We start from the raw sequence: 25,053 nt of genomic DNA, 5'->3' as shown, positions 1-25,053 counted from the left end.
TTGTAAGGTAGCCCAATGCATTTCGGGATGTATTTCATCCCTTCTTCAGGGGCGAACTGTTGAAAAAACGAATAACATTCAAGCCTATATCTCAAGGAAGCTTATGATGTACAAAGAATGAATGAGAAATTACAGTACAAGATGCAGCGTGTCTATAGCCAAAGCAGAAAAAAGCTGATCTATTTCAAACTTGAGCGATACCGTGAATAAGGCGAAAATCGTGATATTAGTGCACCAAGACCAAACTGAAGAAATGGTGAGGAAATGAAATGAAATGACAGACATACGCCAAGTGACTCGAGTAAGACAAACGTGACTGATTAGCTGCAAAATAGAAAAAGTGAGGCAAAGTGCCGTATCAGTGGTTAGGCTTGTGCTAGACTCAAAACCAAGAAAATTCTTACTGGTTCAATTAGATGACTGTTTCGAGGACGAAATTCACGGATGATAACTGGAGGAGCTCTGCTCCAACTGTGTGGGTGATATGAATAAAAAAGGGGAACTGTGAATCGGAGTACAAGGAGGTGGTGGCAGATCAGAAAAAACATAAACAACAGGACTTACTGAAAATGCTTTCACTGTAAGTAAGCCAATGAGTTGGGGAAGTGCTCCTGCACGAAAATCAAGGATATTCAGGTGAAAATGGTTGGAACCGGCATGTGTTCAAGAAAGCTCTGAAAGCGCTGTAAAAAAAGGAAGGACCAATGAAGGACATGTATAATCAACCAGCGGAACGCTGTGTGAAGTGCTTACCGGTCACGCGTGAAGTGCGGAGAAAAACAGGTAACGGCTGCTGTGAATTTGTTATCTCCAAGAACATACATGCTGCTCTATGCTTTCAGCTATTACACTCGTCTGTTCCTGCCAAGTATTGCTGTAACAAGTTAACCTATTTTGCACTTTCCTCCTGTAGCAAATAATTGGTATTTGGCAGTTAGTTGGCATTGGTCTATTTATTTTTATTTTATTTATAAAGTTTTAAATAGCACATACCTGACCCTACAGGGCAGCAGAGTGCTTTACAAATGGTTTGGCAAGAAGAAACAGGTAGAACAAGACATATATGCTGACAGTGTAAGGTATAAATGCGGAAAAGGACAATAAATAATAAACAAGGACATAGCGAGAGAGTAAAAACCAGAAAATGTGATCTCTTAGTGCTTGGAAAAGTCAGTGGGTCCTAGTGCTCAAATTGCCTTTGTGCTGCAGGAATGTTCTTAGCGGCTCAAGATGTGTCCACTGGTTCATTTGCATCATGCCGTCTGGTGTAAGAGCAACAACACTCCATTGTAACACTAGATAGTGTACCTTCAAAGGTTTCAAGGTCTTTTGAAACTCGCCCAAGACACTCTGGTACGCAAAGATGGATTCTAACAATAAATCCAGATTGGTAAATAATAAGCGTCTGGTGAGCCCAGTGATCTGTCGACCAGTGCGAGGCACTACCCACATTTGTGCTCAAATGACGATGCTGCAAAGACTTGCGGTATCGGTGTGGGCAAAGTAAATGTTGCCCATGCTCCCCAGTCCAGCTGCACGCTCCGCGGTGAGCACAGCAGGCCTGCAAGAGTTCACTGTGGCCTTGTCACTGTGATGTGCTGTTTCTGTAGCCATCAGTAAATACTTAAAACTTGTTTCCACTCTAACGTCCCCAACCCTCTGCGCGACATAGACCTCAACAACAAATTTGGGACTGGCTTCACCACATCGCAGAAGGAAAAAAACCTGGGATTCAGCAGGAAGTTCACATTTGCAGTCTCCGAGTCCATCAACTTCCAGGTTTCTATGCTGATAAAAAACATTCTTCTGCTGCTGGTGGAAACTGATTCTGAAGTGGAGCTGACGAGAACTTTGGTCACGACATCCATAGACTGCTGCAATGCAATCCACACCAGGTTCCCCAGAAAGCTTATCAACAGGCTACAGAACCAGCAGGCTTAACCCACGCAATGTGGAACCAGCACTGACAATGCTGTACTGATCTGAGTCCGGCATTAAATGCTAAATCCTTTTTATTGTGCACAAGGCTTATTGCTGCAAGGCTCGGACTTGTGAAGACAGTGGCACTCAGTTGTGAGCCATCCAGGAGTTTCCAGGTGACCCCATCACATCTGATCCACCGGAGGACCTCAAGACACAAGCATGGTGCAGCTCTCTGGGTAACCAAAGCACCCAACTTTTGAGCAACTTGAGCTCTATGCCCGAGAGCGGCACCCAAACACGTGCTATGGAAAGTTTGAGTATTCTGGTTACTCTTTGAGGGCTCACTAGCAAAGTAAGCGGCTAACAGAGGCTGTGGATTGACTCTATGAGTAAAGACGTGGGGTCAGCTGCTGCCTTGTAGGTTTCTCTCTGAGCTGGAGGGGTTTCTCTTGACATCTTATCTGTGTAGAGGGTTCCATAATTTGAAGATCGATGGGACTGATGTGGATGTGTCTGTGCTGATGGCTGGATGCCCTCAAAACCCTCATCCCAAGTTGGTAAAGAGGAGACCCACACTGAAGTAGATTCGGTACGGTTGAAAGATATTTAGGAGCCAAACCAGCAACACAAACACACGCACTGCCACAGCTAAACGCTCACATGCTCACTGCAGCGTTCCACGCTCATGTCAAACACTGCATCATCTATAGACACATGCGTGCACAATCACACATACCACACCCCCACGTACAGTAACATCCACCCTCCTCCACCCACAAAACATTGCTCAAAGAAAGACTGTAGCATTATATACTGTGATGTTCAGACCAGAAAACAAGCCTCAATCAGCACTAGGACTACTGCCCCGTGACCTCTGCTATCCTCCATGGGCCTCAAGCGTAAAGCTCCCAGAAGCCCCCAGATGACTCCCAGGCTTCCACACAGCTGCACTGTCCCTCCTGTCCATTGGACACAGCAGAGACATCACTGCTGCACTGACCAGCTGACCCATCACAACATGCTGGAGTGAGAGACTGTGGACTGATGTCATAGGACTATTGGGACAAAATAGGCCACACTGCTGAGACACCGCTATTACCGAGAATCATTGAAGCTAAAAAAAAGTCCTTGGTGGAATTGTGCTACCAACGCTTTCTAAGCATGCTTCATTCAAATGAAAAAACCTGCAGAGACTGCAGGTATGCACCATCGTGTGGAATATGTTCTCTCTTTTCTGCCGCACGACACGATTCAGGCTGAATGTAGAAAGGCACCAGAACCTCCCCTTGACATTGGGCGACGAGACTGAAACTGGAAGCCCGGTACTAGGGTCTAAGGGACCAGAACCTCCCCTTGGCATTGGGCGAAGAGACTGAAACTGGAGGCCCGGTACTAGGGTCTAAGGCACCAGAACCTCCCCTTGGCATTGGGGCGAAGAGACTGAAACTGGAGGCCCGGTACTAGGGTCTAAGGCACCAGAACCTCCCCTTGGCATTGGGCGATGAGACTGAAACTGGAGGCCCGGTACTAGGGTCTTAGTGTTATATGCCATCTGAATTCTCTATGACTGGACTTGCGCTCTGTCTGAACCTCCTTTTTGATGTGTCCCTCCCACCGTGATTTACCTTTCTATGTTGGGGCCTACCACCAGGCCCTGCAGGACCCAGCAGCCAGGGCTGGCTGACACACAATTTTAAAAATACCTGATCTCCCTACACGCCCCGATTTGTCAGTTACATCCCCTGAGCTGATCTTCCACAGGACCCCAACTTGTAGGATCTGTGCTTGGAGTTGCACAGGGGGCTTGCTTTGCCAACAGTATCGGTTCTAGTTCCTGGATTTTTGGAGCCTCAGACAAAATAATATTTCATCCTTTGTGCGCCCTCTTTAAAGCACGCAATAAGACGTATTGTTGTGAACGGGTGCCCCCTCGTGGACATCTGTGGCGTTTCCATAAGGCAACAACTGGTATGAAGCCCGGAGCCAGAAAGTGTGTAACCATCAAACAGCACAAAGGTGCGTGAGGCGGGCGCATCCTTTCCCACAGTGCGCTAATAACAATGACAGGCCAACGTGGGACCCCTTCCATGGCAGCCACATGACATCAAGGGCGCCAGTTGTTGCAAAGACCCTGCTTCTCAAAAACAACAACAAACATTGAATTCGATGGTTTGGAGGTTCTGGTCGATTGATCCCTGAAGATCGCGCACGTCCTCCCGAAATGGCCAAGCTGTGAAATGGCTTCCTCCTTATCTCGCCGTGTGATCCTGGCCTTGGCCTGATGGCACTTCGGGCCCTCCCGGCGGGCGGGAGGCGCTCACACCTCTTTAAGGATTAGACGCACACGGCTGAGCCTCATTCTGCGCAATCCCCCACGGGCGCCTTTATCTCCCGCGCCCGCCACTTGTAGCGCCTTATTGCTTAATTAAAAATCACAGCTTGGAACGATTCCTCCCAGTTACTTCCAAACCTCTAAACGGAAAATCAGGCCCGCTGGCACCGTGGCGAGGCCTGGCCCCGGCAGAAGAGAAACGCGCTCATCCCGTGGCGCTGACATCTTTCTGTGCCGCGCGGAGGGATCCGGCCGGGCCCATTTCACCGGCGTCGGAGTGGATTGTGGCGCATGAACAATTAGCCACAGTGAGCGAACGAGAGTCCCCCGTGCAAGACAGACCCTGGCAATTTGTAGCCATCACAGTATTACTCTGCATTCCGCTGGCCTTTGTTTGTGCATTTTTATAAAGCGCGGACATTACCCGAAGGTGTCAGAGCGCTGTACAATAGAGCCAGTTACGTTACAAAAGAACAGTGGAACACAATAAAACATTACAAAGACAAACAGGAGACTAAAAAGGAAGGTTACATAGACACAAATTCCGATAAAGCACGCAGGAGAGCGGAATGTACAGGGAAAAAAACAAAATTTTACAATGAGGAGCGAACTTCCAAGAGGGGCCTGAGAATGAAAGTATTAGTTCTCAAAGTGTCTTTGGAAGAGGAGAGATTTGAGATCAGCTTTGAAGATCCGGGTAGAGGAGGTGGTACGGAGCAATGGGGGAAGCGAGGTCCAGATTCTCACCGCATTGCCTGAGAAGGATTGCGCCATCGATCTTTCCCTTTTGAAGATGGGGGGGCTCAAGCAGAAGCTTTTCCGCATTGCGAGAGGGTCGAAGGCCTCCGGACAATTTCAATTTGTTTGCCAGGCAACTAGGGGAGGACGTGTGTAAGGCTTTATGCAGGCAGTTTTGTAAATGGATCTTACCTCAATCGGAAGCCATCGAAGAGAGGCCTGGATAGGGGTGACGTGGTCGCTTCGTTTAGACCCTGAAATGAAGCGAGCTGCTGAATGGAGGATGGATTTGAGAGGGGAGAGGTGGGATTTGGGTAGGCCCATCAGGAGAGAATTGCAATAATCCAGTCTTGAGAGAACCAGCGATTGTACCAAGGCTTTTAAGTCTTTCTCCTGGAAGGACCTACGGATCCCCCACAGGAGGCACAACTGGTATCGTGCATTCTTGGCAATAGAGTTGATGTGGGAGATTAGGTTGAGTCTTTTGTCGAGAATGACACCTAGGGATTTAGCGCTGTCGACTATGATAGGTTTGCTGTTTAGTAAGTTCAGCTGATGCATCCACGATTGAACGGGAGGAGGTGAGAGAGAGGTAGAAAGGAGGAATTCAGTTTTGGCGGGATTTAGAATGAGTTGGTGACCTAACATCCAGTTGTAAATGGAGTTGAGAGTAGAGTTGAGTAGTGAGAGATCATGTGCGGAAGACACCTTGAGGTAGATTTGAGTGTCATCCGCATATAGATGGTAATGGATCCCAGATTTGCTTATTAGGTTCCCTAATGATTCCAGGTAGAGATTAAACAAGGTGCGTGCCAGGATAGAACCTTGAGGGACGCCTTGACCTACAGCCAATGGGGATGAAAGACTGTTCGCTATCTTAATCATTTGGGATCTGTCCGAGAGGAAAGAGGCAAACCATTTAAGCACTGTGCCATCCAATCCCATTCTCTGTTGGAGAGTGTTGAGGAGGGTGCTATGATTAACAATGTCAAAGGCTGTAGAGAGGTCTAGAAGAATCAGAAGACACGATTCCCCGGAGTCGAGTATATGCAGCGCATCATCAATCACTTGCAGCAGGGCTGTTTCAGTGCTGCAATTTTGGATGAAGCCAGATTGGAAAACGTCGAGGAGATTATTGTCCATAATAGGTAGGGCCAGTTGTTTCGCAACACATTTTTCGGCGATTTTCAACAGAAAAGGGAGGTTGGTGATGGGGTGGAAGTTGTTGAGGTCGTTCGCATCAGCGGAGGTTTTTTTTAGAAAAGGGGTAGCCTGTCCTGATTTAAGGGCGACAGGGAGGGAGCCTTGACTGAGGAAGAGATTAACTAGCCTGGTCCAGTAAGAGAGAGTATGGGTGTAGAAATCGATGGCGATGATGCTAGGGATGGGGTCAGAAGAATGGTTGGATGGTTTGGTTTCGAGGATGCATTTGAGGAGTTCATCTTCCGAGATGACGTCAAAGTGTTGCCAGATGACTAAGGATTTCCGCTCCTCAAAGGCGGTGGGGTGGGCGACCTGATTCACCAGTGGTTTGACCTTTTCATCAAAGAAAATAGCAAAATCGGCTGCTTTCTTTGTGGAGTCCTCAGGCTTAGTAGTTAGGGGAGAACTGTTTGGGTTTTTGATGAGGACAAAAAGTTTTTTGGGTCTGTCGAGGAGGGATCTGAAATGTGATGCTTTTTCATGGAAGATGTAGTTGTGGTATTTGGATCTTGCTGAACGTAAATGAGAGAGATTAGAGGTGGAAGGAGATTTCCTCCAATGTTTCTCCAGGGTTCTAAGGTTTTTCCTTTAATCGTAGAGGGCTTTATTGAACCACGGTGCTGAGAGGGTGGGTCTTCCTTTTGCTTTGGAGTGGAGCTACATTGTCAATTTCGACTGCTAGGACTGAGAGGCACTGAGAGGTGAGAACGTTGACATCCATGTTGGGGTCAAGTTTAGGAAGTGACCGCATAGCAGAGTCACAAAAAGTGACAAGATCAATGTTTTTAGTGTTGCGGAACCAGGTAGTAGCTCTTTTAGGTTGACCGAGCGTTATAACGTGCGAAAGTTGAAAACGGAAGGGAACAAGGAAGTGGTCAGACCAGTCTACATGGATGGGGGGAGCAGTAGTCAGCAGGTCTGCTTTGGATATGACAAGATCCAGAATTGAGCCCTTGGAATGAGTGGTTTCCGAACAATGTTGGAAGAGATCATTGGGTGAGAGAAAGGTGGCAAGCTTGTTGGCAGCCGAGTCTTCCAGAGAGCCCCAAATGGAGATTAAAATCACCCAGGAAGATCTGCCTGTCATTTTGGGAAAATTGGTCACTGATGAAGTCAGTGAGTTCCTCCACAAAGGCAGAGCAGTTACCGGGCAGGTGGTAGATGGCATGGAATCTAAAGGGTGAGCCATGATGTATTTGAAGTTTTAGGGATAGGCATTCGAATGTACGGAAAGGAATAGTAGGGAAGGCTTTCATTTGAAGGGAATTCCTGAAGATGATAGCGACACCGCCCCCAATTTTGTCTGGTCTGTCATTTCTGAGGATAGAGTAGTCGGTGGGTACCAGAAGATCAAATAAAGTATGAGAGGAGTCATTAAACCAGGTCTCAGTGAGGAAGAACATGTCAAGATTCTGGAGGGTGATAATGTCAGAGATTTCCAATGTATGTTTGATTGCAGATCTGCAGTTGTGGAGCAAGCAGTGCAGCTCTGACGCAACTGTTTTGGTGACAGGGGTGTTAGGGCTGTTAAGGGAGATAGGGATAAGATTCTTGAATGAGGGTGTCCGGTAAGAGGAAGGTTGGTAGGATCTGACAGAGGAGATAGTCTGAATAGTGAACTGCGTAGAATTCTTATGAGAGGATGGTGGAAGGGGGGTGATGCTGGTGGACTTGTAGCTGGCTAGTAAGTTGGAGAATCCTGTAGAGGACAGACTTTGGTTGGCTTTATTGGGGCGCGGGAGCACGGAACTCCTCGGGAGGATATTAGGGAAGGGGGACATCTTGGAGCTTAAAAGTGAGATAGACGCTACAAGCTGGGAGATAGAAGAGATGAGAGAATCAAGTTTATTTTCCAGGGAGAGGAGAGCGGAGCACGGAGTGTTGGGAGGCACGAAGGAAAAGGGTGGGAGTGCGGAGGGTGTGTGGGGACGGGGAGGGGTGGGGGAACGGGATAAGGAAGGTGGTGCAGAGGGTGATTGAGGGCGGGCGGAGGTTCGGGAAACGGGAGGGAGAGCAGGGAGTGCGGGAGGACGGGGCAGGGTGGGGGAATGGGATAAGTAAGGAAGTGCAGAGGGAGGGAGGGGAGGGGTAGGGGAATGGGTGGGGATTTGGGGAGCAAGGGTAGAAGGTGGGGGAAGGTGGTGGGCGATAGGAGTGGATGGAAACACTGTGGTGGGAAGAGAAAAATGATCACTGGTGTTGAACAGAGGGGAGGAGTGGAGATCAAAAATAGGAGGAGAAGGTTGAGGAGTAGGAGGGGGGTCAAATGAAGGCCAAAGGAAAGGAGATAGGAGAGGAGGCTGAGCAGGGAGGGGAGGCCAGGGGGTTAGATGAATGCCACAGGTTCGTGGAGAAGAGAGGAGAGGGGGCTGTACAGGGGGGAAAGGAGGGGGGTCCCAGGAAGGCCATGAGTATGGGGAGAAAAGAGAGGATGGTCCTGGACTGGAACTGTAGGTTATGAACGGTGGATGAAGGGGGACAAGTGCCAGGTGTGTTCACTTGGCCTTGTGTTCACTTGAATCTACCCTCTTTGTGCCATCTCTTCTGTGACGAAGAACATTTTGAAGCAATAATTGATCACCCCACAAAGGGCGCCCCTTTGATTTGACGACCAACATCATAGCACGTGCTGATATTTTAGTGACGTGGGTGTCATGATCCCAGCCTGCAATGGAAGCTCTGTGCCCAAGTCACAAAAATAAGGCTGCATGTTGGATTTATCATTGCCAAAATGGCTGTCCAAAATTTGTGGCCACTTTGGCATGGCTGCAGATCTGAATTCTCAAACCCGACCTGCGACCAGGCCGCGCGGGGAGAAGCGAGTTCACAGTCGTAGCCCCGCCCTCCATGCGAAATAAAGAAAGTGGAGTGCTTGAGTGTGCGCCAGCTGCTTCATTATGCATTGGCTCCCACGAACCATGTGTGACTGCCGATTTTCTGCTGAACATTTCCAATAGCTTGGCTAAAGTTGGGATCCTAGGGATTGGGTGTAGTTGTTAGGATCAGACTTGTCAGAGTTGTTTTTTTTAAAGATGGGGGTAACCTTGCCACTTTTTAGACAGTCAGGTATGGAGCCGTGTCTAAGAGAGGAGTGGATAATCTTGGTCCATAAGGGGAGCAGGAGGTGTATAGTGTTGTTGAAGAGTTTGAAGGGAAGACGGACATTGAAGTGGTTTGAGTATTTTAAGGATGTCAATAGTTTTAAGATGTCACTTTCTTCAAAGGTCTGAAAGATGGACCGTGTGGCATTGTTTTTAGGTCTGAAGAGATGGCGTCCAGGGCATCCTTTCTGAGAGATGGGGATGAGATGTGGTGGGGCTTCGATCTGTAGGAGTTTCACAGCGTTCTGGAGATCAGTGTCGATCAATTTGGTTTTCTCAAAAAAGGAGGCAAATGTTTCGCAAATTGGTAGAATGTTAATGTCTGAGGACGGGGTTTTGCGTTTCACGTTTGTTTGGTTTTTGACAATTTCAAAGAGTTTTTTGAGGCGATTCACTGCCATGCCTAGCTGTTGTCGAAAATATGATGCTTTGAAACTTTTAATACACCTATTGTAAGCTCTCCATCTTTGCCGCAGACGTTTGAGGTTTGTTGGACAGGGGTTCAGGCTCCATGCTCTTTACGCGAGTCTGAGGCAGCGGCGTTCATCATTAAGGCTACGTTTGAACCATGGGTTAGATCTTTTGCTCGGGACTCTTTTTAATTGTTTGGAGGCACTGGAGTCCATGATGTTAGACATAGAGTTAATATAGTGTTGTGAGAGGTCATGTGTGTCAAACATGTCAGTGGGCAGGGAAAGAAAATTGCGACTGATAACAGACGGTGTGCCTGGGTTGAAGTTACGGGTGTCTCAAAACCAATGTTTGGATTTCACTGGTTGACCTTTGTAAATGGTTGCCTTATCGGCTATGGAGAAGGTGATGCAGTGATGGTTGGTCCAGTCGCATGGTAGGATAGAGTCAATTTGGATGATGTTCTCCTTAGCTATGATTAAATCTAAGGTGGCCCCTTTATTGTGAGTAGGGCTGTTGCAGTATTGATTTAAGTTGAGGTCATGGAGGAAGGCCTTGAAACAGTTCACTAGCGCGTCGCCCGAGTCGTTCCAGTGAATGTTGAAATCACCAAGAAAAATCTGGTTGTTGTGTTGTCCTTTGTTGCTAGCGATGATCTCCATGACGCGTTGGATGAATGTATGGTTATATTCAGGAGGGTGGTAGATCGTGTGCAAGTTGAGTTGTCTTTGGTTGAAATGTTGATCCTCAAATATTAGCAAGAGGACATTGACGGAGGATCTGTCTGGTTTAGTGAGAGGTTGATCCGATATATGTAGGCTATGCTGCCTCCGGGGCAGTCTGTGTGGTCCAGGGGCATGATGTCACAGCTGGGTGGAACTAGGATGTCTATAGTAGTGGATGAAGATTAATCTAGCCAAGTTTCAGTGAGAATTAGGGGGTCTAGTCCAGGTTGAGTATAAGGTCAACTACGTTGGCTGCGTGTTTCACTGCTGAACAGCAGTTGAATAGTGAGCATTTTAGATATGTTTTGGTAACAGTGTGGTAATGAGTGTGAGGTGGGGACTTGTTTGAGGCTCGTTTTATTAATGGATCTGGATCTAGGCTGGGGTTCCCTGGGTAGATGGGTGATAATTGTCTGAATTTATACTGTGAACATAACTTGGTCAGTCGGGGTATGGTTGTATGAGGCGAGAAGGGAGAGGATATCGTCATTTGATAGGTGTCTAACCAGCCTGTTAGGTCGGGCGGAGTGGTCTAGATCGGTTTGCTTCTCCATCTTGGTAGAGGAGCCCAGCTGGTAGCAGGACTAGCATCCGGAGGGTATTGAGGAATGGGAGTGTTTTGTATTCTGCAGTGAGTCGTATGAGTTGACCATTTGACTTTCAGATATGCAATAGATTGCAGATGTCAGCCCTTACCAGAAGTAGATATGATTTTATAGCATCAAGTGTAGAGGAGAGATGGGTGGTACTATTGAGATTGGTGAAGCTATTAAGTTGAAAGGGTTGGGATTTGGACGGGATGTTGGGGAAAGGGTCATCTCTTTGGGGCAGTGGATTGGAGAATTGGGTGAATCCACGGGAATGTGGACAGAGTTAGTACTTTGATGAAGAGCATGTAGGTTGGATTGGAGGTGGTCATGGTGATTAAAGGTGTAGGGACATCTCTTGGTCTCAAGACTGGTGAGAGCACTATAAAATTGGGAGCTTGTTGAATCTAAGGGGCAGGCTGGTTGGTAGATTGTAGTAATGTCTGTCGGAATCTTAATATTGGATAACTGACTAGGAGTAGTGTGGATGTTATCACCACTGAGCGCATGGTTGCTATGGGTTTCATTTGTTGGTTGGGAAGGAGAGTTGCTTGAGTGGAGTTGTAAAAGGGCAGGATCAACTCTCTCAAATGAGGAGAGTGAATTTTTGACTGTAATTATATAATTGGTGCATGAGTGGTGGGATGGGGAAGGGGTAAGAGTAGATGGAGTGTGGTTATCTGTTGGAAGGGGGACCCTGGGGCGTTGAAATAAGGGGGTGGTGTGCTATCAATGTCTACCTTTTTCTTGATATAGGAAAAGAGGTTATCAAAAAGTTCCAAATTGTGATTAGATGATCGAATGAGCACCGTACCATTGTTATAGATGGAGATATTGGCTTCCGCATTGAACAGGGGTGTGGACGCGATAGTTTATAGCTGTCTAGTATTTTTTTGCTAGAAGTGATGTTGAAGAAGACGGAGAGCACTTTTCTCCACTGAGCATGACGGTTGGTGAAGAAGATAAGATTATTGAGTATGGATCTCTAAATGAAACAGAAGTAGGAGTCCATTATAAGTGTTTCTTTGTTAGATTTGAGAATTTGTTTGAAATGTTTTTATGGTGTTTTTGCTTAATTGAGGAGGATAATTAATTTGAAACGAGTTATGTCCTGCCTGGTACAGAAGGGAGTTCTGCCTATTTATACAGGATGCTTCTATGTTGCGTAAACTAAGCAGTGAGGAGTGAGAAAGTAAGAATCAAAAGAAGAGTTGATGGATGGGGGCTCCCTTTCTGAGATGGCTGCCCGTTTTGGGAGCTAAACAGATGTTAAAGATAAACTGACGGCAAAGAGGTGGCCAGTCAACCAGGAAGTTTGAATCATGGGTGAGTATTAAACCAAAAACATTGATAGGACTGTATGTGCATGGACAAGTAAGGCTTCTGAGGAGCAGAGTTATCTGGATCAATGATCAATAAGGAGAAAGTACCCCAGATGCAACAGGGCAAACATACATTACACATATCAGCAATGTGTAAGCCAAGCTTAAAATTCTCACTCTCTAAGTTAGGAGTGACAATTTGAATCCGTGCGTAAGCATTTATGTATTTTACAAATGATGGGAGTATGAAAACGTGTAAAGCAGACTAAACATTTCTTAAAAATGTCTTTCCCCTGACATGTGAGTATCCAAAAGGGTCTCCCAGCCCTGCTGGGAAGCCCCAGTGAGGTGTTAAATAATGTTTCTTCTCTTATGCTCTAGGAACCGAAAGGCGACCGGTAAGACAAGCCCATTGACCATGGACATCATTTAGGGGTTACACCAATGACCTGTGATCTTCACCTTGCGAACCCTGGCATGATCCTAGCGACCCCTGTATTCATTACGATAACCAAAACCTATTGGCAGTATTGAAATGGGCTGGCACCAGCATATATTACCAGCATATATTACTCCTTGTGACCTTACTCACACTTAGAGGTGGGGTCTGCCTCTTACACGCACATTGCTTCTCAGACATCCATAGAGTGAATAACGTCCGAATTCTTCCACACATGCACCCTCTACCCAAGGAATGCTGGGAAGTAAAACTGATATCTACAAGCAAAGGTGTCAGACATTCTTTTGTTTGCTTTATCTTTGGCCCAGTAAGGTCATGCAATGGGCATTATTATAGCCTTATAGACCGCCGTAGCGGGCTATACCCGGCTATTAAAGGCCCGTTGCATCGTTAAAGGCCCGAGTCGAAGGTGAGGGACTTTAACAAAGCAGAGGGACTTTAAAAGCTGGTATAGCCCTGCTACGAAGGGCTATAAGGCTATTAAAACATTCTGCCACTAGAGGGCAGAATGTTCTAACAAAACAAAGCCTTCAGGGAGCGCAAGGGGATTCAAATCCCCTCAGGCTCCCTGAAGCCTTTGTTCACAGCCAGAGCTGTGAACAAAGAAACATTGGAATGTTGGAGCTCCGGGCTTATACCAGCCATTATAAGCCCGGAGCGCTCCATTGTTTTCAATGGAGCTTCCAACATTCCAATGTTCTAATATAGGTTATATGTCAGCCTTTTTAGCCTTCCTGGGTTTAGCGGACCGACTGTCCTTGTTTAAATCACCTGTTGTGATGAGATTTATAAAAGGTTTGACACACATGTTCCCCCCCAGACCGTTTGTGAAGTCACAGTGGGACCTTAACTTGGCCTGGACTTTTCTCATGTTGTGTGTTTCCAGTCCATGTGTAGTTGTTTGCTGTGTCTCCTGACTTTGATGACTGTCTTCCTCACTGCAAGTACATCAGCTCACCTTGTGATTGAACTCCATGCACTTTCTGTGCAACTGCCATACACCATGTTTTCCTGGAAATGTTGGTGCTGATAACTCAGGCGGCATTCTAGCAGAAAGCTGTGACTCCTTTCATGATGGGTAAAATCACTGCCAGCGTTCTTTGCCGCCGCTCACCTCTTGGAAGAGGAGGAGAGACTCTATCGGCTGGACCCCAAAATGGCTTTAAGCTTTTACATTGATCATATTAAGGATTTCCATGAGGACGATTAGCGTTTTGTAGGGTTCTCTGGAGCAAAGAAAGGGAAGGCTGTTTAGAAGCAGACCCTTGCCCAGGTGGATGGTCTTTTACATCAAGTCCTGCTATGCATTGGTCCACTAGCAGCCCCCGTGTGGTCTGAGAGCCCAATCTACCAGGACCAAAACCTCTAATACTGCCCTGGCTCGCAGAGTGCATGTCCCTGAGATCTGACAGGCTGCAATGTGGTCGTCCGTGTATACTTTCACATAGCACTGCTGCCTTGACAGCCAGGTCTGATGAGAAGGCATTTTGCCTGCTTTGTTCTGCAGGACGTTTTGGTCTGAATCCATCCATCTGGAGAAGTTCTACTTGGCGTCTATTCTAAGGTGAGAAATCTGTGTTTAGAAGTATTTATCGAAAGAACAATTTACTTACCTTCAGTAATGCTCTTTCTGGTGGATACTCTGTTTTGCCATAGATTCCTAACTTCCCTCCCAATCCTCTGTTCTGTGGAGTGGCCTTTTTTAACATTTAAAAAAGTCCTATGCTAGTATTCAGCACAGAAGCACCAACAATAGTTCATGTTTCGCGTCTCAGGGTACAGAAAAGGAAAAGCAAGAAACGGATGTCTGCATGCAGGCGTGAAGCGCATATGCGGCTCTGCTCTTACACTTCTGAGGCAGTACAGAGCCAGGACAGAGCCATATAGTGCTACCTGGCTGTGCGTAGGAGCACTGCTAAGAAAAGTGTCAGGATCCAGTCTGGCACTTGGGAAGTATTCTAAGGTGCAGAATCTACGGTTAAATCAACTGTACACCAGGCAGAGCGTTACCGAAGGTAAGTAAGTTGTGCGCCTTGCACAAGGGGATAAAGGAAACATGAAAAAGTATGCTGGGGCTGTGGTCATTTTCAACACAATTGCACTCTTGTTATATAAAGAGTTCAGTATTTAACAAAATTACAATTTGGTTGAAAATACATGCTTTGCCATGTACACATGGTGGGTGTCTTGTTGAGTGCGTACTTCCTTGCCCATAGGTGGAAGGGAGTGTTATGGTCCTTAAGTCACATTCCTTGACCAAAAGCACAGATATATTTTTTAAATCCTAACACATTGTCCAGTGGTGAGAAGTTGCCACTAGCCTGGGGTCTTTAAGCCCCCCTACTTTGGTCAATAGCAGGGTGTGATATATCAGTACTGCTTTCACTGCCTTGCATAACGACAATGCCTTTTTCTTTAAATCCTCTTTTTTTATGATATCAGGAGCGATAAAAACTTTTATTATACCCCCCCCCCCACCTTGACCAATGGCCGTAGAGGGCATTCAGTGGCTTAAACCACCGCCCATATCTGTGGACAGCGGAGTAGATTTATTAACTATTTCTGCCTTGCCCAAGGGCATGGGTGTGTCTATTATCAGCTCATCTTGCCTTGTCACGGAATAGGAATTTCGTAGCCCCCCACCCAAGACAACTTGCCCAAAGGTGTGAAGGGGATTCCCATTTTACAGGGCAGCTGGCCAAGTGATGCTTCGATATTGGAAAGACGGCACTGGGGTAGTTTTCGGATGGTCCAGGCTTCTGTGGACCACACAATCAAGTCCTCATATTTTCAAGCACAATGTCCTGTAGTCATTTAGCTTTAAATGCCAAGCCGAAGATCAGTCCAAAATGCCAGATCACAATCTCAGATGCTCACTGCCGCACTGGAGATATAACGTACCAGACAAAGCCCTGGTGGACTGGGTGGCATGGAGGCCAATTTTGAAAATCTGGGTGGGGGTGTCCCCATTGGGCACATCACTCAACCCCAGTGGTTTTTGCATTCTATTTTTGCCATCTTGCTATAGACGGCTTCAGCTGTCTTTTGGGAAACATCATTGTACACATTGTACATATTACTCCACAGAGTCAATCCTTGCTCAAGATTGGATGGCTTTTGTGTCAGTCACAGTTGCCTTGACTCTTTTTGCTTCTTTCTTCCCTTTGTGTTTGAGCCGCCCAAAGGAGCTTTTTGGTTTCACCATCAGTATATTGGTCATTCATCCTGCTCCGAACACAGCATTACAAACAGAGCCACGTTTAAACAACACCTGTCTCTGCCTTTCAGTGCCAACTAGTGGTCACTAATAAAACTGCAGCATCAATGCAGCATATACAACATTGGACTTGGCAGACATTGAAGACTTGTGTGTACCAGCATTGGTAATGCCCATCGGTCTCCCTTATAAGTAAAGGTAAGCAAGACCTATTGGCATTGCCATGGTTGTTTTCCAGTAGACAGTTGCATGCAGGAGGCGCTGATGTGCCGGTCTGCTGAGTCTCAGGAGTGTGTGCTCTAACTTACAGCTTAACATGGTGGTATTCATTCCATTATTATCGTAGGTACAGCTGCTGCTGGTTCTCATAAGTCGTCATGGGACTTGGACCAATCACATGAGCTGTGCATCTGGGCTGTTCCCCCGTGCCCACTCCATCCCTAGGATGAACTGCACTTAGCATGGCTTTGAAGTTACCATCACCATCTGCCCCTTCCCAACTGACCAGTGGGCAGGAGGTGATCACCGTGATGTGACCTAGCTTAGGGCCCTTTAAACAGGGACCATCTTTTCACCCTGCACAAGTCCAAAGGATTGAGTGTGGGGAAGTAGTAATTTCATTTGAGAGAAGTACTTCAGAATTAAATATATAATACAATGTGGGTAATTCATCAAATAAACATGATAAGTTGTTGCAGTTAAGATACACAAGTCTAATAACTTTTGTGTCAAATTTTCTTATGTTTAGTGGGCACTATGAAAAAACTATGACCAGGGCTGGACTGGCCGTAGCGGACATCAGACTTCCCCCCGGTAACAAAAGCACCATTGCTTCACACTTGCAATCCCCCCCGCCGCCCCCCCACTCCCAGGTGGCTGGTCAGACTAAATTGCCAGGACTGCTTTGGATGTTTCCAACACCTTCAGAATGACCACAAGTGAGCGGTGCAGTACGCCCCTCCTGCCCCGGTCCTGCATAACTTAAGCCAAGGCTCCTCTTCTTCAGGGTTTGATGACCTTCTGAGAGAGATGGAGGCTGACTGTAGGCCAAGGCAGCTAGGATCCTCATGGTGTGTACCGTCTGCCCCTCCTCGCCTCATACACATCTCCACCTGTTACTTGCTTCAGGGAGGAGGCAGGGATTGAAAATGATCCAGGCTGGTAGTGTCTGAGCTGTGGTGTATCTTATGCCCTCCCACTCTAGATGGTTGTGTGCAGCTGAATGTAATTTGGCATGATGCTGAGCCTGTTGGCATGAATGGCACAGACTTGGGCATCTTCAATTAGCCCGTCCATGTAGGTCTCTCTGACCTCCTACAGGACCTGTGGGTGCGGGAGGTCAGCAAGTGAACGCTTTCCTTGAAGTCTTGCAGAATCACCCGCACCAGGGTCTTTAAGGGCAGTCAACAATGAGCATCTTAGTAGATCTCTGCGGCATGTAGATCTCATTGAGAGCTACAGTCCGAGACCAGTAGCGGTGATGTTTGTCGACTCTTCTGGGTGCTCTGCAGTCAGCCTTGTTGTTCAGCTGCTTGCGAAGTGTCTTCCTCTACCAGCGGCTTGATTGGCAGATGCCACATGAGAGTTACCCCTTCTTTCCTCAGTATAAATTACAGTTTGATCTAGTGCACCTCTCTGGTGCAGCTTCAAGTGTGGCTCGTTGGCTTTTTCCTCCATCGGGTTTATCAAATGGGAAGAACAACACTACCACTTTGCCTTCTCTCAGCATCAATTAAGTGGCTGGGATGGGACCTCTGATGGGAAAGTAAGAATGGTTAACATGGCTTTCGACTCAACCTTCTGGTTCTGGTGCTTCTCTGAGTTAGATGTTGCGAAGAAGCTTATAGGAATAGCAAGTGAAATGGCTGCAGTAACATGTGCTATCCCTACTAACCCCTAAATGATGTCCATACCTGCCAACTTACAAATTAATTCCACCATGTGTGGAGGGGGTGGGGCCTTGAAGGGGCGGGGCCTCATGCCTAGAGCTACTTAAGAGGCACTCTGCACCTTGCCAAGCCTCCTCCCTCAAGCCTGCTCCACCCCACGCCTCTCCCAGAAAAATTAAAACAAAGGGTCATGTAGGCTGTCCCTGATGTCCTGGGATGTTTATGCACCTCTTGATGAACATCGGCTTCTTACAGCCTCCAAAAATGAGCTGGAAATCCACTTTTTACAGAGGTTTTCAACTCGTTCTTCCTGCCACCGGGTGATTTCGGCTCCTCAGCGTGTGATCGTGTGAAGGAAGACGAAATCGTGTGACACACAGCAGCACCGCGTGAGCTGGCAGGTATGGACGTCTATGTCTACACATATACCCCCATTCCCTTCCTCTCCTCATCAATGTAATGTGTCAAGAAGAGCCAATTTTCCTCGTCTCCCACTACCCTCTCAGGTGCTGTCATTTTTCTTCAGCTCTACAACTTATATTAAAATTGAGCAGGGTGACTGGCCATCGACATGGTGTCCCCCTCCCCCACCCCATGTCTTTCTTCTTATATGTCTAGTGGGATGTGAGACTTCACCCAAGAGGTCTACAAGCTTAAAATGGAGATTATGAAGCTTCGCACCGACTCCCGCCACGTACAGAACTCTTGGGAAGATATGGAAATGACGAATGAGAAGTAGGGGCTACCTGGAGTGATCCATGTTATTCTCAGTTGTTACTTGGTTTTTTAAAAAGAACATAAAAATGCCTCATCTGGTTCTTTCAGGTATTCAAACTGGAAACCACCTCTGTCTTGGAGAATGTGTGATAGCATGCTATCGGCTGTTGGTACAAAGTTGAGAAACGACATATAGAAGTGGGTATCCACAGAAGGTAGTTTATGCATTCGAACACCTTTCTAGCATACTCTACTTGGAGTGGACTTGGTTATGGAATGAAAAGACCTTTGGACAGGTACAAGGGAGCAGTAATATTCTGGAAGGAGGAATCTACTGCAAATGGTGGCCAGTGAAAGGGGTGAAGTCGATTGCCATGACATTCTTTGTATCAAACCTCTTTACGCTTAATTAAAGATTTAGTGCAGACAGCTGCTGTCTTTAAAGGTTCCATCTTATTTTTTGCTATGATGCAAAATTCTGTTTTTCCCCAGGTCAATGATGATTTCAGTGTCATTGGGCGGACCTTGTTCAAAAAGGAGACCAATATCCAGATGTTTGTGGGGTTGAAAGTCAAATTGTCCACCGGTGAGGAAGGCGTCATTGAGGGAAGTTTTGGGCAGAGTGGAAAATTCAAAATACGAATCCCAAGTAAGTGCTTGTATATTGAATTTATTTTAATGAAATGTAATAGTCAACATTGACATCATCGAAAATGTATTGAGTTGCCATATACATACCCTATTCAAGGGGGCATCACTGCCGAGAAGAAACAAAAATAATATCGCATTCAGTATGGTAACCTAAGACGTTTGGCATTTGTGTATTTTTATTAACAAAGAATTCCAAATCTAAGGGGGGGGGGGTCACACTTTGAGGAAACTCGCTAAAAGGGTGATTGCAATATCTTCACTTCCTCTTCCATCCACCGCATCTCAGATAGACAGATCCTGTTCCCTGGAGGCTGTTACCTTCACCTGATCTAAGTCCAGCACCTCACCGTAGGCCAGTGTTGTTCACATTGCACGAGTTGAATATGGCCGAGATGGTGGCTGCTCCGACGGTAAGTAGGCCATTTACTGTATAACCAAAGTATCTTTGCCATCCCAATGAAGCTTGCAAGTCTACAGAGCTTCTGTAGTGACACAAACATTGTGATTTAGGATTTTGGACAAATTGGCTGGATTCACCCCATGAATCTACGCGGTCACATTAATGATGGCCTTCACTTTCTTACCTGCACAACAGCTGAAGAACAATTTTACACAGCACACCTTTGATACAAATGATAATCCAGTCAATTTTCAAATCGCCCGCTATCCCCCACATCCTGACCCGTGCTTACATTCCCGTTTCGTGCCTCACCTAGTAACACATCCAGGGCATGGCTGTGCTTATGAAGACCCATCCCTTGTGCCACGTGTACTTTGCATGTGCTCCAACCTGGGAGGGTACATCCATAGCAGGCTTCAAGGCGTCACGTTTGGGCTCCTGGTGAGACTGGCGAATGGTGTTGAAGATCGGGCCACCTTGCTGCCTCCCTTCGCACTCAAGGATCAGTGATTGGGTCTGGTTTCACAGCACTGCAGTCTGTCTGGGCTTTGGTTACCAATTCTTTAATATATAATTAAACTGTGCTTTGGGTCTGCTCAGAGAAGTATATTTCTTTTACCTCATGCCGTTGGCTATTGGGTGTATCATTCCACCTCCTTTGAAACGCTTGCATTTCAATGCACGAGGGACTATTTTACTTCACAAAAGTACTCTGAATCAACACTCATCAAATTCTTTATCTCATAAACGCGTTGTATTCAGAAAACAATCTATTTCTTTTTATTTTCACTCCCAAAGGTTTTCTTTTAATGTTTAATCAGAACTCAGAATGCAAGACAGACCTATTAGCTGTGACAATGTTTGTTTAAAAAAAAGCATGTTATAGTTGTCTTTTTATTGAGATAAATAATCCACATTTATAAAGCGCGAACAATCACCCGTAAGGGTCTCTAGGCGCTGGGTGCCGTCGGGAAGATTAAGCAAGCTATTGCCCAGAGTCACATGGTGCTGGGCTAAGCTGCCTCCAGCGCCGGGGATCGAACCGTGATCCCCAGATTCCGGAGTCAGTCGCCCTGGCCACTGCACCACACCTTGAGATGATGGGCTAAATATTACTAATCATTCTTAGTATGAAATGTGTGCGATAACTGCTCTCAACATGGCTTCAGCTTTGGCGTCTCCCTCATGGGGAGCTGTATCAATTGACACATATCCAAGACGTTGTCATTGGAAGGAGTGCAGGGATGCTGATTACAGGAGGGGTTGTGTATGCAAATTTTACAACCATTATACCCAGTATTTCTACACATTTGCACACAAATGATATCAAATTCCACCTTTGAAATCCCAGGCAAGTGGTTTATCACCATGGCCACTGGAATTATGAATACATTATGCTGCAAGAAAAGGTAAATAATGCAGCTTAATATAGCTCATTTTGTGATAGCATCCGTTCATTAATTTGACATTTGTACACATTTTGCATTTTAGTAACTTTTGATCCAATGGAGCTTGAAACGCTTTTTTTAATTAAATCTTGAGATCATGCAGTAGATGATGGATTATGTCGCAAATGTGTCAAATCCATGATCATCCGGAAAACAATTTGGCCCCGATTTGCATAATTCCAGTGGCCTTGCTTATCACTGGTCAGTTTTGTCTTAGCTGGTTATCTATCAGAAAGGGGGGGCGGATGAAACACATAAGTCTCAATACCAGAGTCTCAGAACTTTTTGTCTCTGAAAACCTGAACCACACGTTCACAGACTGCGGTGTATGTGATCTCCACTTAGTGTGGTTTGGTGGATAGCGTCATCATGGGGTCTTGTCACTTAAATGTCCCGTACTCCAAGTGACATCCAAACCTCCACCAGGAGGGAGACGGTCTGGATGTTTTTTTTAATCAATTCTGTTAATTAAACATGAATAAAAGGTCATGCGATACAGATAATCAATTTGCGCATTTACAGGGTACAGTATCATTACAAGCGTTGGTGTTTTGCTTTCGTAATCAAAGTTACAGCAACAGTACATGCAATTGGTGTCAGATCTTCAGACGGTCTGGATGTTGACAGTGGTGAGTGGATTAAAATAATCTACTATCCTTTAGGTGAATATTGGAGGAAAAGAGTAGGATAGAGATAAGTCGAAAAACAAAGCGGTGTTTAGTGGATGAGTCACTGGTCCATGACACTTAGTGGTCAGGTCAACATGTTTCGGCCTGGAATAGCCCCTACGGGTCTATGGCCTTCGTCGCGACCAAAGAAATATATATGGAGGCCTTCTACTTCAGGGCTTACCAAATAGTGTGTTATTAGTGAGTGGAAGCACTCACCCTTCTTCATCAGTGAGCACACTTTGCTCCAGACGGAACGTGGTTATAGGTACGGTCTTTAGGCCAAAAGCATTTGGTTAGGGAGAGATGCATGCAGGAGCACTACGCAGGACTGTTTAAAGCCAAGCTTACACCCCTGTCCTACATTTCTCCACACCATGATGCAGATCGTACCTATAACCACATTATACACTCTGGAAGCTGAAGAGCTCTGGAACAGTGTCATTCCAAGCAGAGTAATAAGTAAACTACTGAATAAACAGATAAAGCAGCTATCGGGCTCGTTGGACAGGAAAGAATTTGCTATAAGTCCCACTCCCAAGTTGTCACTTGCCCTTTACAGTACCACCAGCACCGCATCTTATTTGAAGCAACAACGGTCCCTTGAGTTAACAAGCATTTGCAATGCAACAGGTCTCGCATTTACGCGAGTTTAAGCTATTGGCATTGTAAATGACAATGCCTTTTATTTATGTTTTAAAACCAAAACATAAAAAAGGCATTGTCATTTACAATGCCAATAGCTCAAACTCACGTAAATGCGAGACCTATTGCATTGCAAATGCTTGTTTTTATCAAGTAGTCCAAGTCACACTTGGGGTTCGATCATCTACTACAGTGGGGAGAAGTCTATCGCCCATTCCCCACATTTTATGGATGTTGTTGCATTTGTAGTTTCACATCATCAATGTAGGCGCCATCTCAGAACGACACAGGTGGTCTCAATACCCACGGTGTGATTAGACTCCTTCATTTGTAAAATGAAGAGAAGCCATGCACCTAACTCTTCCATCTTCCATTTGTAAAATGAAAGTTAACTCACAACCAATCGCAGACACTACAGGGTCCTACGTTTTGATATTGTCGGGCTGCGTGCCGTCTTTGAACGGGTTAGAGACCGCCATCCACCCAAGCCACCGTCCAACGCCTGGAAATGCTGTTGTATCCAGAACCGATACAGGCAGCACTGGCTGTACGTTCAGGGTCACACGTGTCTTTGGAAGAAGGCGTAGGGATTTGTTGGAAAATGGGAACATGGAGCAGGCTTAACTCTCCCGGGGAGAGGGGATGCGATAGTGGCTAGTTCTGCTGATGGGCCAACTGAGGAGCCTGGTTCTAATCTCGGCGTGATTCTGGGCAAATTATTATCCCCGAGACTCTAAACAATGAATGTGCTTTTAATGTATTTATGTGCTCCTATGCAATGTAACTGGTGGTTACTTGTAGCACTCCTATACCTTAGGGTCAGGTTTTCGTTTAATAAAACAGAAAACAAAACCTGAAACAAGCAGGAAGTGGGATAAGGGAGGGGGTAGGGCACGTCGCGCCCTCTAAGGGGAGAGAGGCACGCAGGCTGGCAAATGGTGTGCACTTTTGCGGCCGCTTTGATGTTCTCAGTGGCCGCGCGGCTCACTGAGAACATCAAAGCGGCCGCAAAATGATCACGCAGGCTGCCAAATGGTGCGCACGCCCGGCGCACATGCACTGTATTTGGAGGCCTGAAAAACACTAGTTTGCACTTCCAAATCCCCTGTTTACTAAAGCTCTCGCCAGAGCAGCGCTAAAGTGCTGGCTCAGGCGAGACCTAAAAAGGAAGCTGATGCTCTACAGATTTGGGTTGATTCCACTAAAAGCTCTCTTGTACGGCAGATGAAAAAGTAGCCGCATAGGCTCTGTCTGTAATGCAGGGTTGCATCTGAATCATTAACTCATATCCTATGCATCAGCCCAAATCTTTCGGAGTTAAGTACATTTTGGCTGAAGCTGATATTTAGATTGCTAAACATTCGCTCATGTGTCCTGGCAGGGGACCTCTGTCTAATGGGTGGCTCAGGCCAGCTCGCAGGGCATTTGTAAGGTTTATGAAAGGGCAATCAAAGGATTGACTGCAGAACCAGCGAAGTGAGAAACCTAGAGGGAGATCTGTGCTGGTCATGATCCAGCAAAAAACTAGCCAAGGTGCCCTATATTGAAAAATGACTTGGTTTTGCTTGCCTTACATTATTGGTCAGTTTACGGTGCGCCTGCTGTGATTTTTTAATGCATGTTCCAAAAGATCTGATTCAGCGGTCTCTGTACAATACTATAGTCAGGCGTGGAGCTATATTCTAGGGTAAGCGCTTGATGGAAATAGCTACATGGATTTCAGGGGGCATGGGTGTGTAGTTGAGAAACACATGAGGGAGAGAGCAGCACAAAGGGCTGGGGCAGTGAGAGTTTGCATGGAGGAGCACATGAGTGAGCCAGCAATGCAGGGGTGGGGGTGTTTTCAACGAGAGAGAGAAGGCAGAAAGAGCACATTGAAGCAGGAGTTTGCAGGGTGGGAGCACACAAGGGAACGAGCAACATGTAGTATGAGGAGGCACACGAGGGAGAGAGCAACACAGAGTACTATAACCTTTTTACCATCCTTTTGATTGAATTACTTGTATTCTTCCACTGCCCACATTCAGGGAACTACTTTTTTTTTTTCAGCAGTTCATGAGACTGGGTGTGTTTTCTAGCTCTCTTCCTCGTAAGCTTTTGCTTTTTTCCTCCAACACCTACCTCCAGATGCTCAGTGAAGCTCCCCGATTCCCTCCCCCATACTTGCCTATTTTTAACCCTACCCCGCCCTCCCTGACTTTTCTTTTTCTTCTGTTTTTTGTACTTGTGCTCTCCCCCATATGATGTATGTTTGTCTATAACACTGCTGGACTTCATTGCAAGAAAGCAGAAATCTATTTAATTGCCACCACAGTATAATTTGCACCAAGCTTAGAAAGTATCTTAACTGTAAAGTGTTAAAAATGTGCTTTTTCAACAAATTATAGACTGCCTCATCTTGTATTAAATTTACAAAGTTCAGATTCCACATCTATCCCACATATTGGCAATTTTGAGTGTTACTTTCATAAAAAGGAGCAAGATACCAAGAGTTGTGGGAAGTGTGATGGTGTGACCATGAATTTATTATACGAAATAAAGTACTTCCACCTGCAGGTAAAAGGGATATCCCAAGTCAACTTTGGGTTCTGTGACCCTATAAAGCGACTTAGTTCT

At 46.1% G+C, this 25,053-nt stretch overlaps 1 protein-coding gene across 3 annotated transcripts in view; it reads left to right on the top strand.

Annotated features, from left to right (window-relative positions):
* Positions 1–25,053, top strand: part of EEFSEC (eukaryotic elongation factor, selenocysteine-tRNA specific) — a 628,480-nt gene that overhangs the window by 394,470 nt on the left and 208,957 nt on the right. For all 3 annotated transcript variants that reach the window (XR_014968482.1, XM_085624392.1, XM_085624391.1), the window contains exon 6: positions 19,118–19,274. Coding sequence is in view for 2 of the 3 variants with exons in the window: in XM_085624392.1 (XP_085480518.1) it covers positions 19,118–19,274 (157 nt within the window). In the remaining variant the exon portion in view is untranslated. The remainder of the gene's footprint in view (positions 1–19,117; positions 19,275–25,053) is intronic.

Source organism: Triturus cristatus, chromosome 9 (genome assembly GCF_964204655.1).
Source record: "Triturus cristatus chromosome 9, aTriCri1.1, whole genome shotgun sequence".
Lineage (NCBI taxonomy): Eukaryota > Metazoa > Chordata > Amphibia > Caudata > Salamandridae > Triturus > Triturus cristatus.
This window is presented reverse-complemented; position numbering and strand designations above follow the sequence as displayed.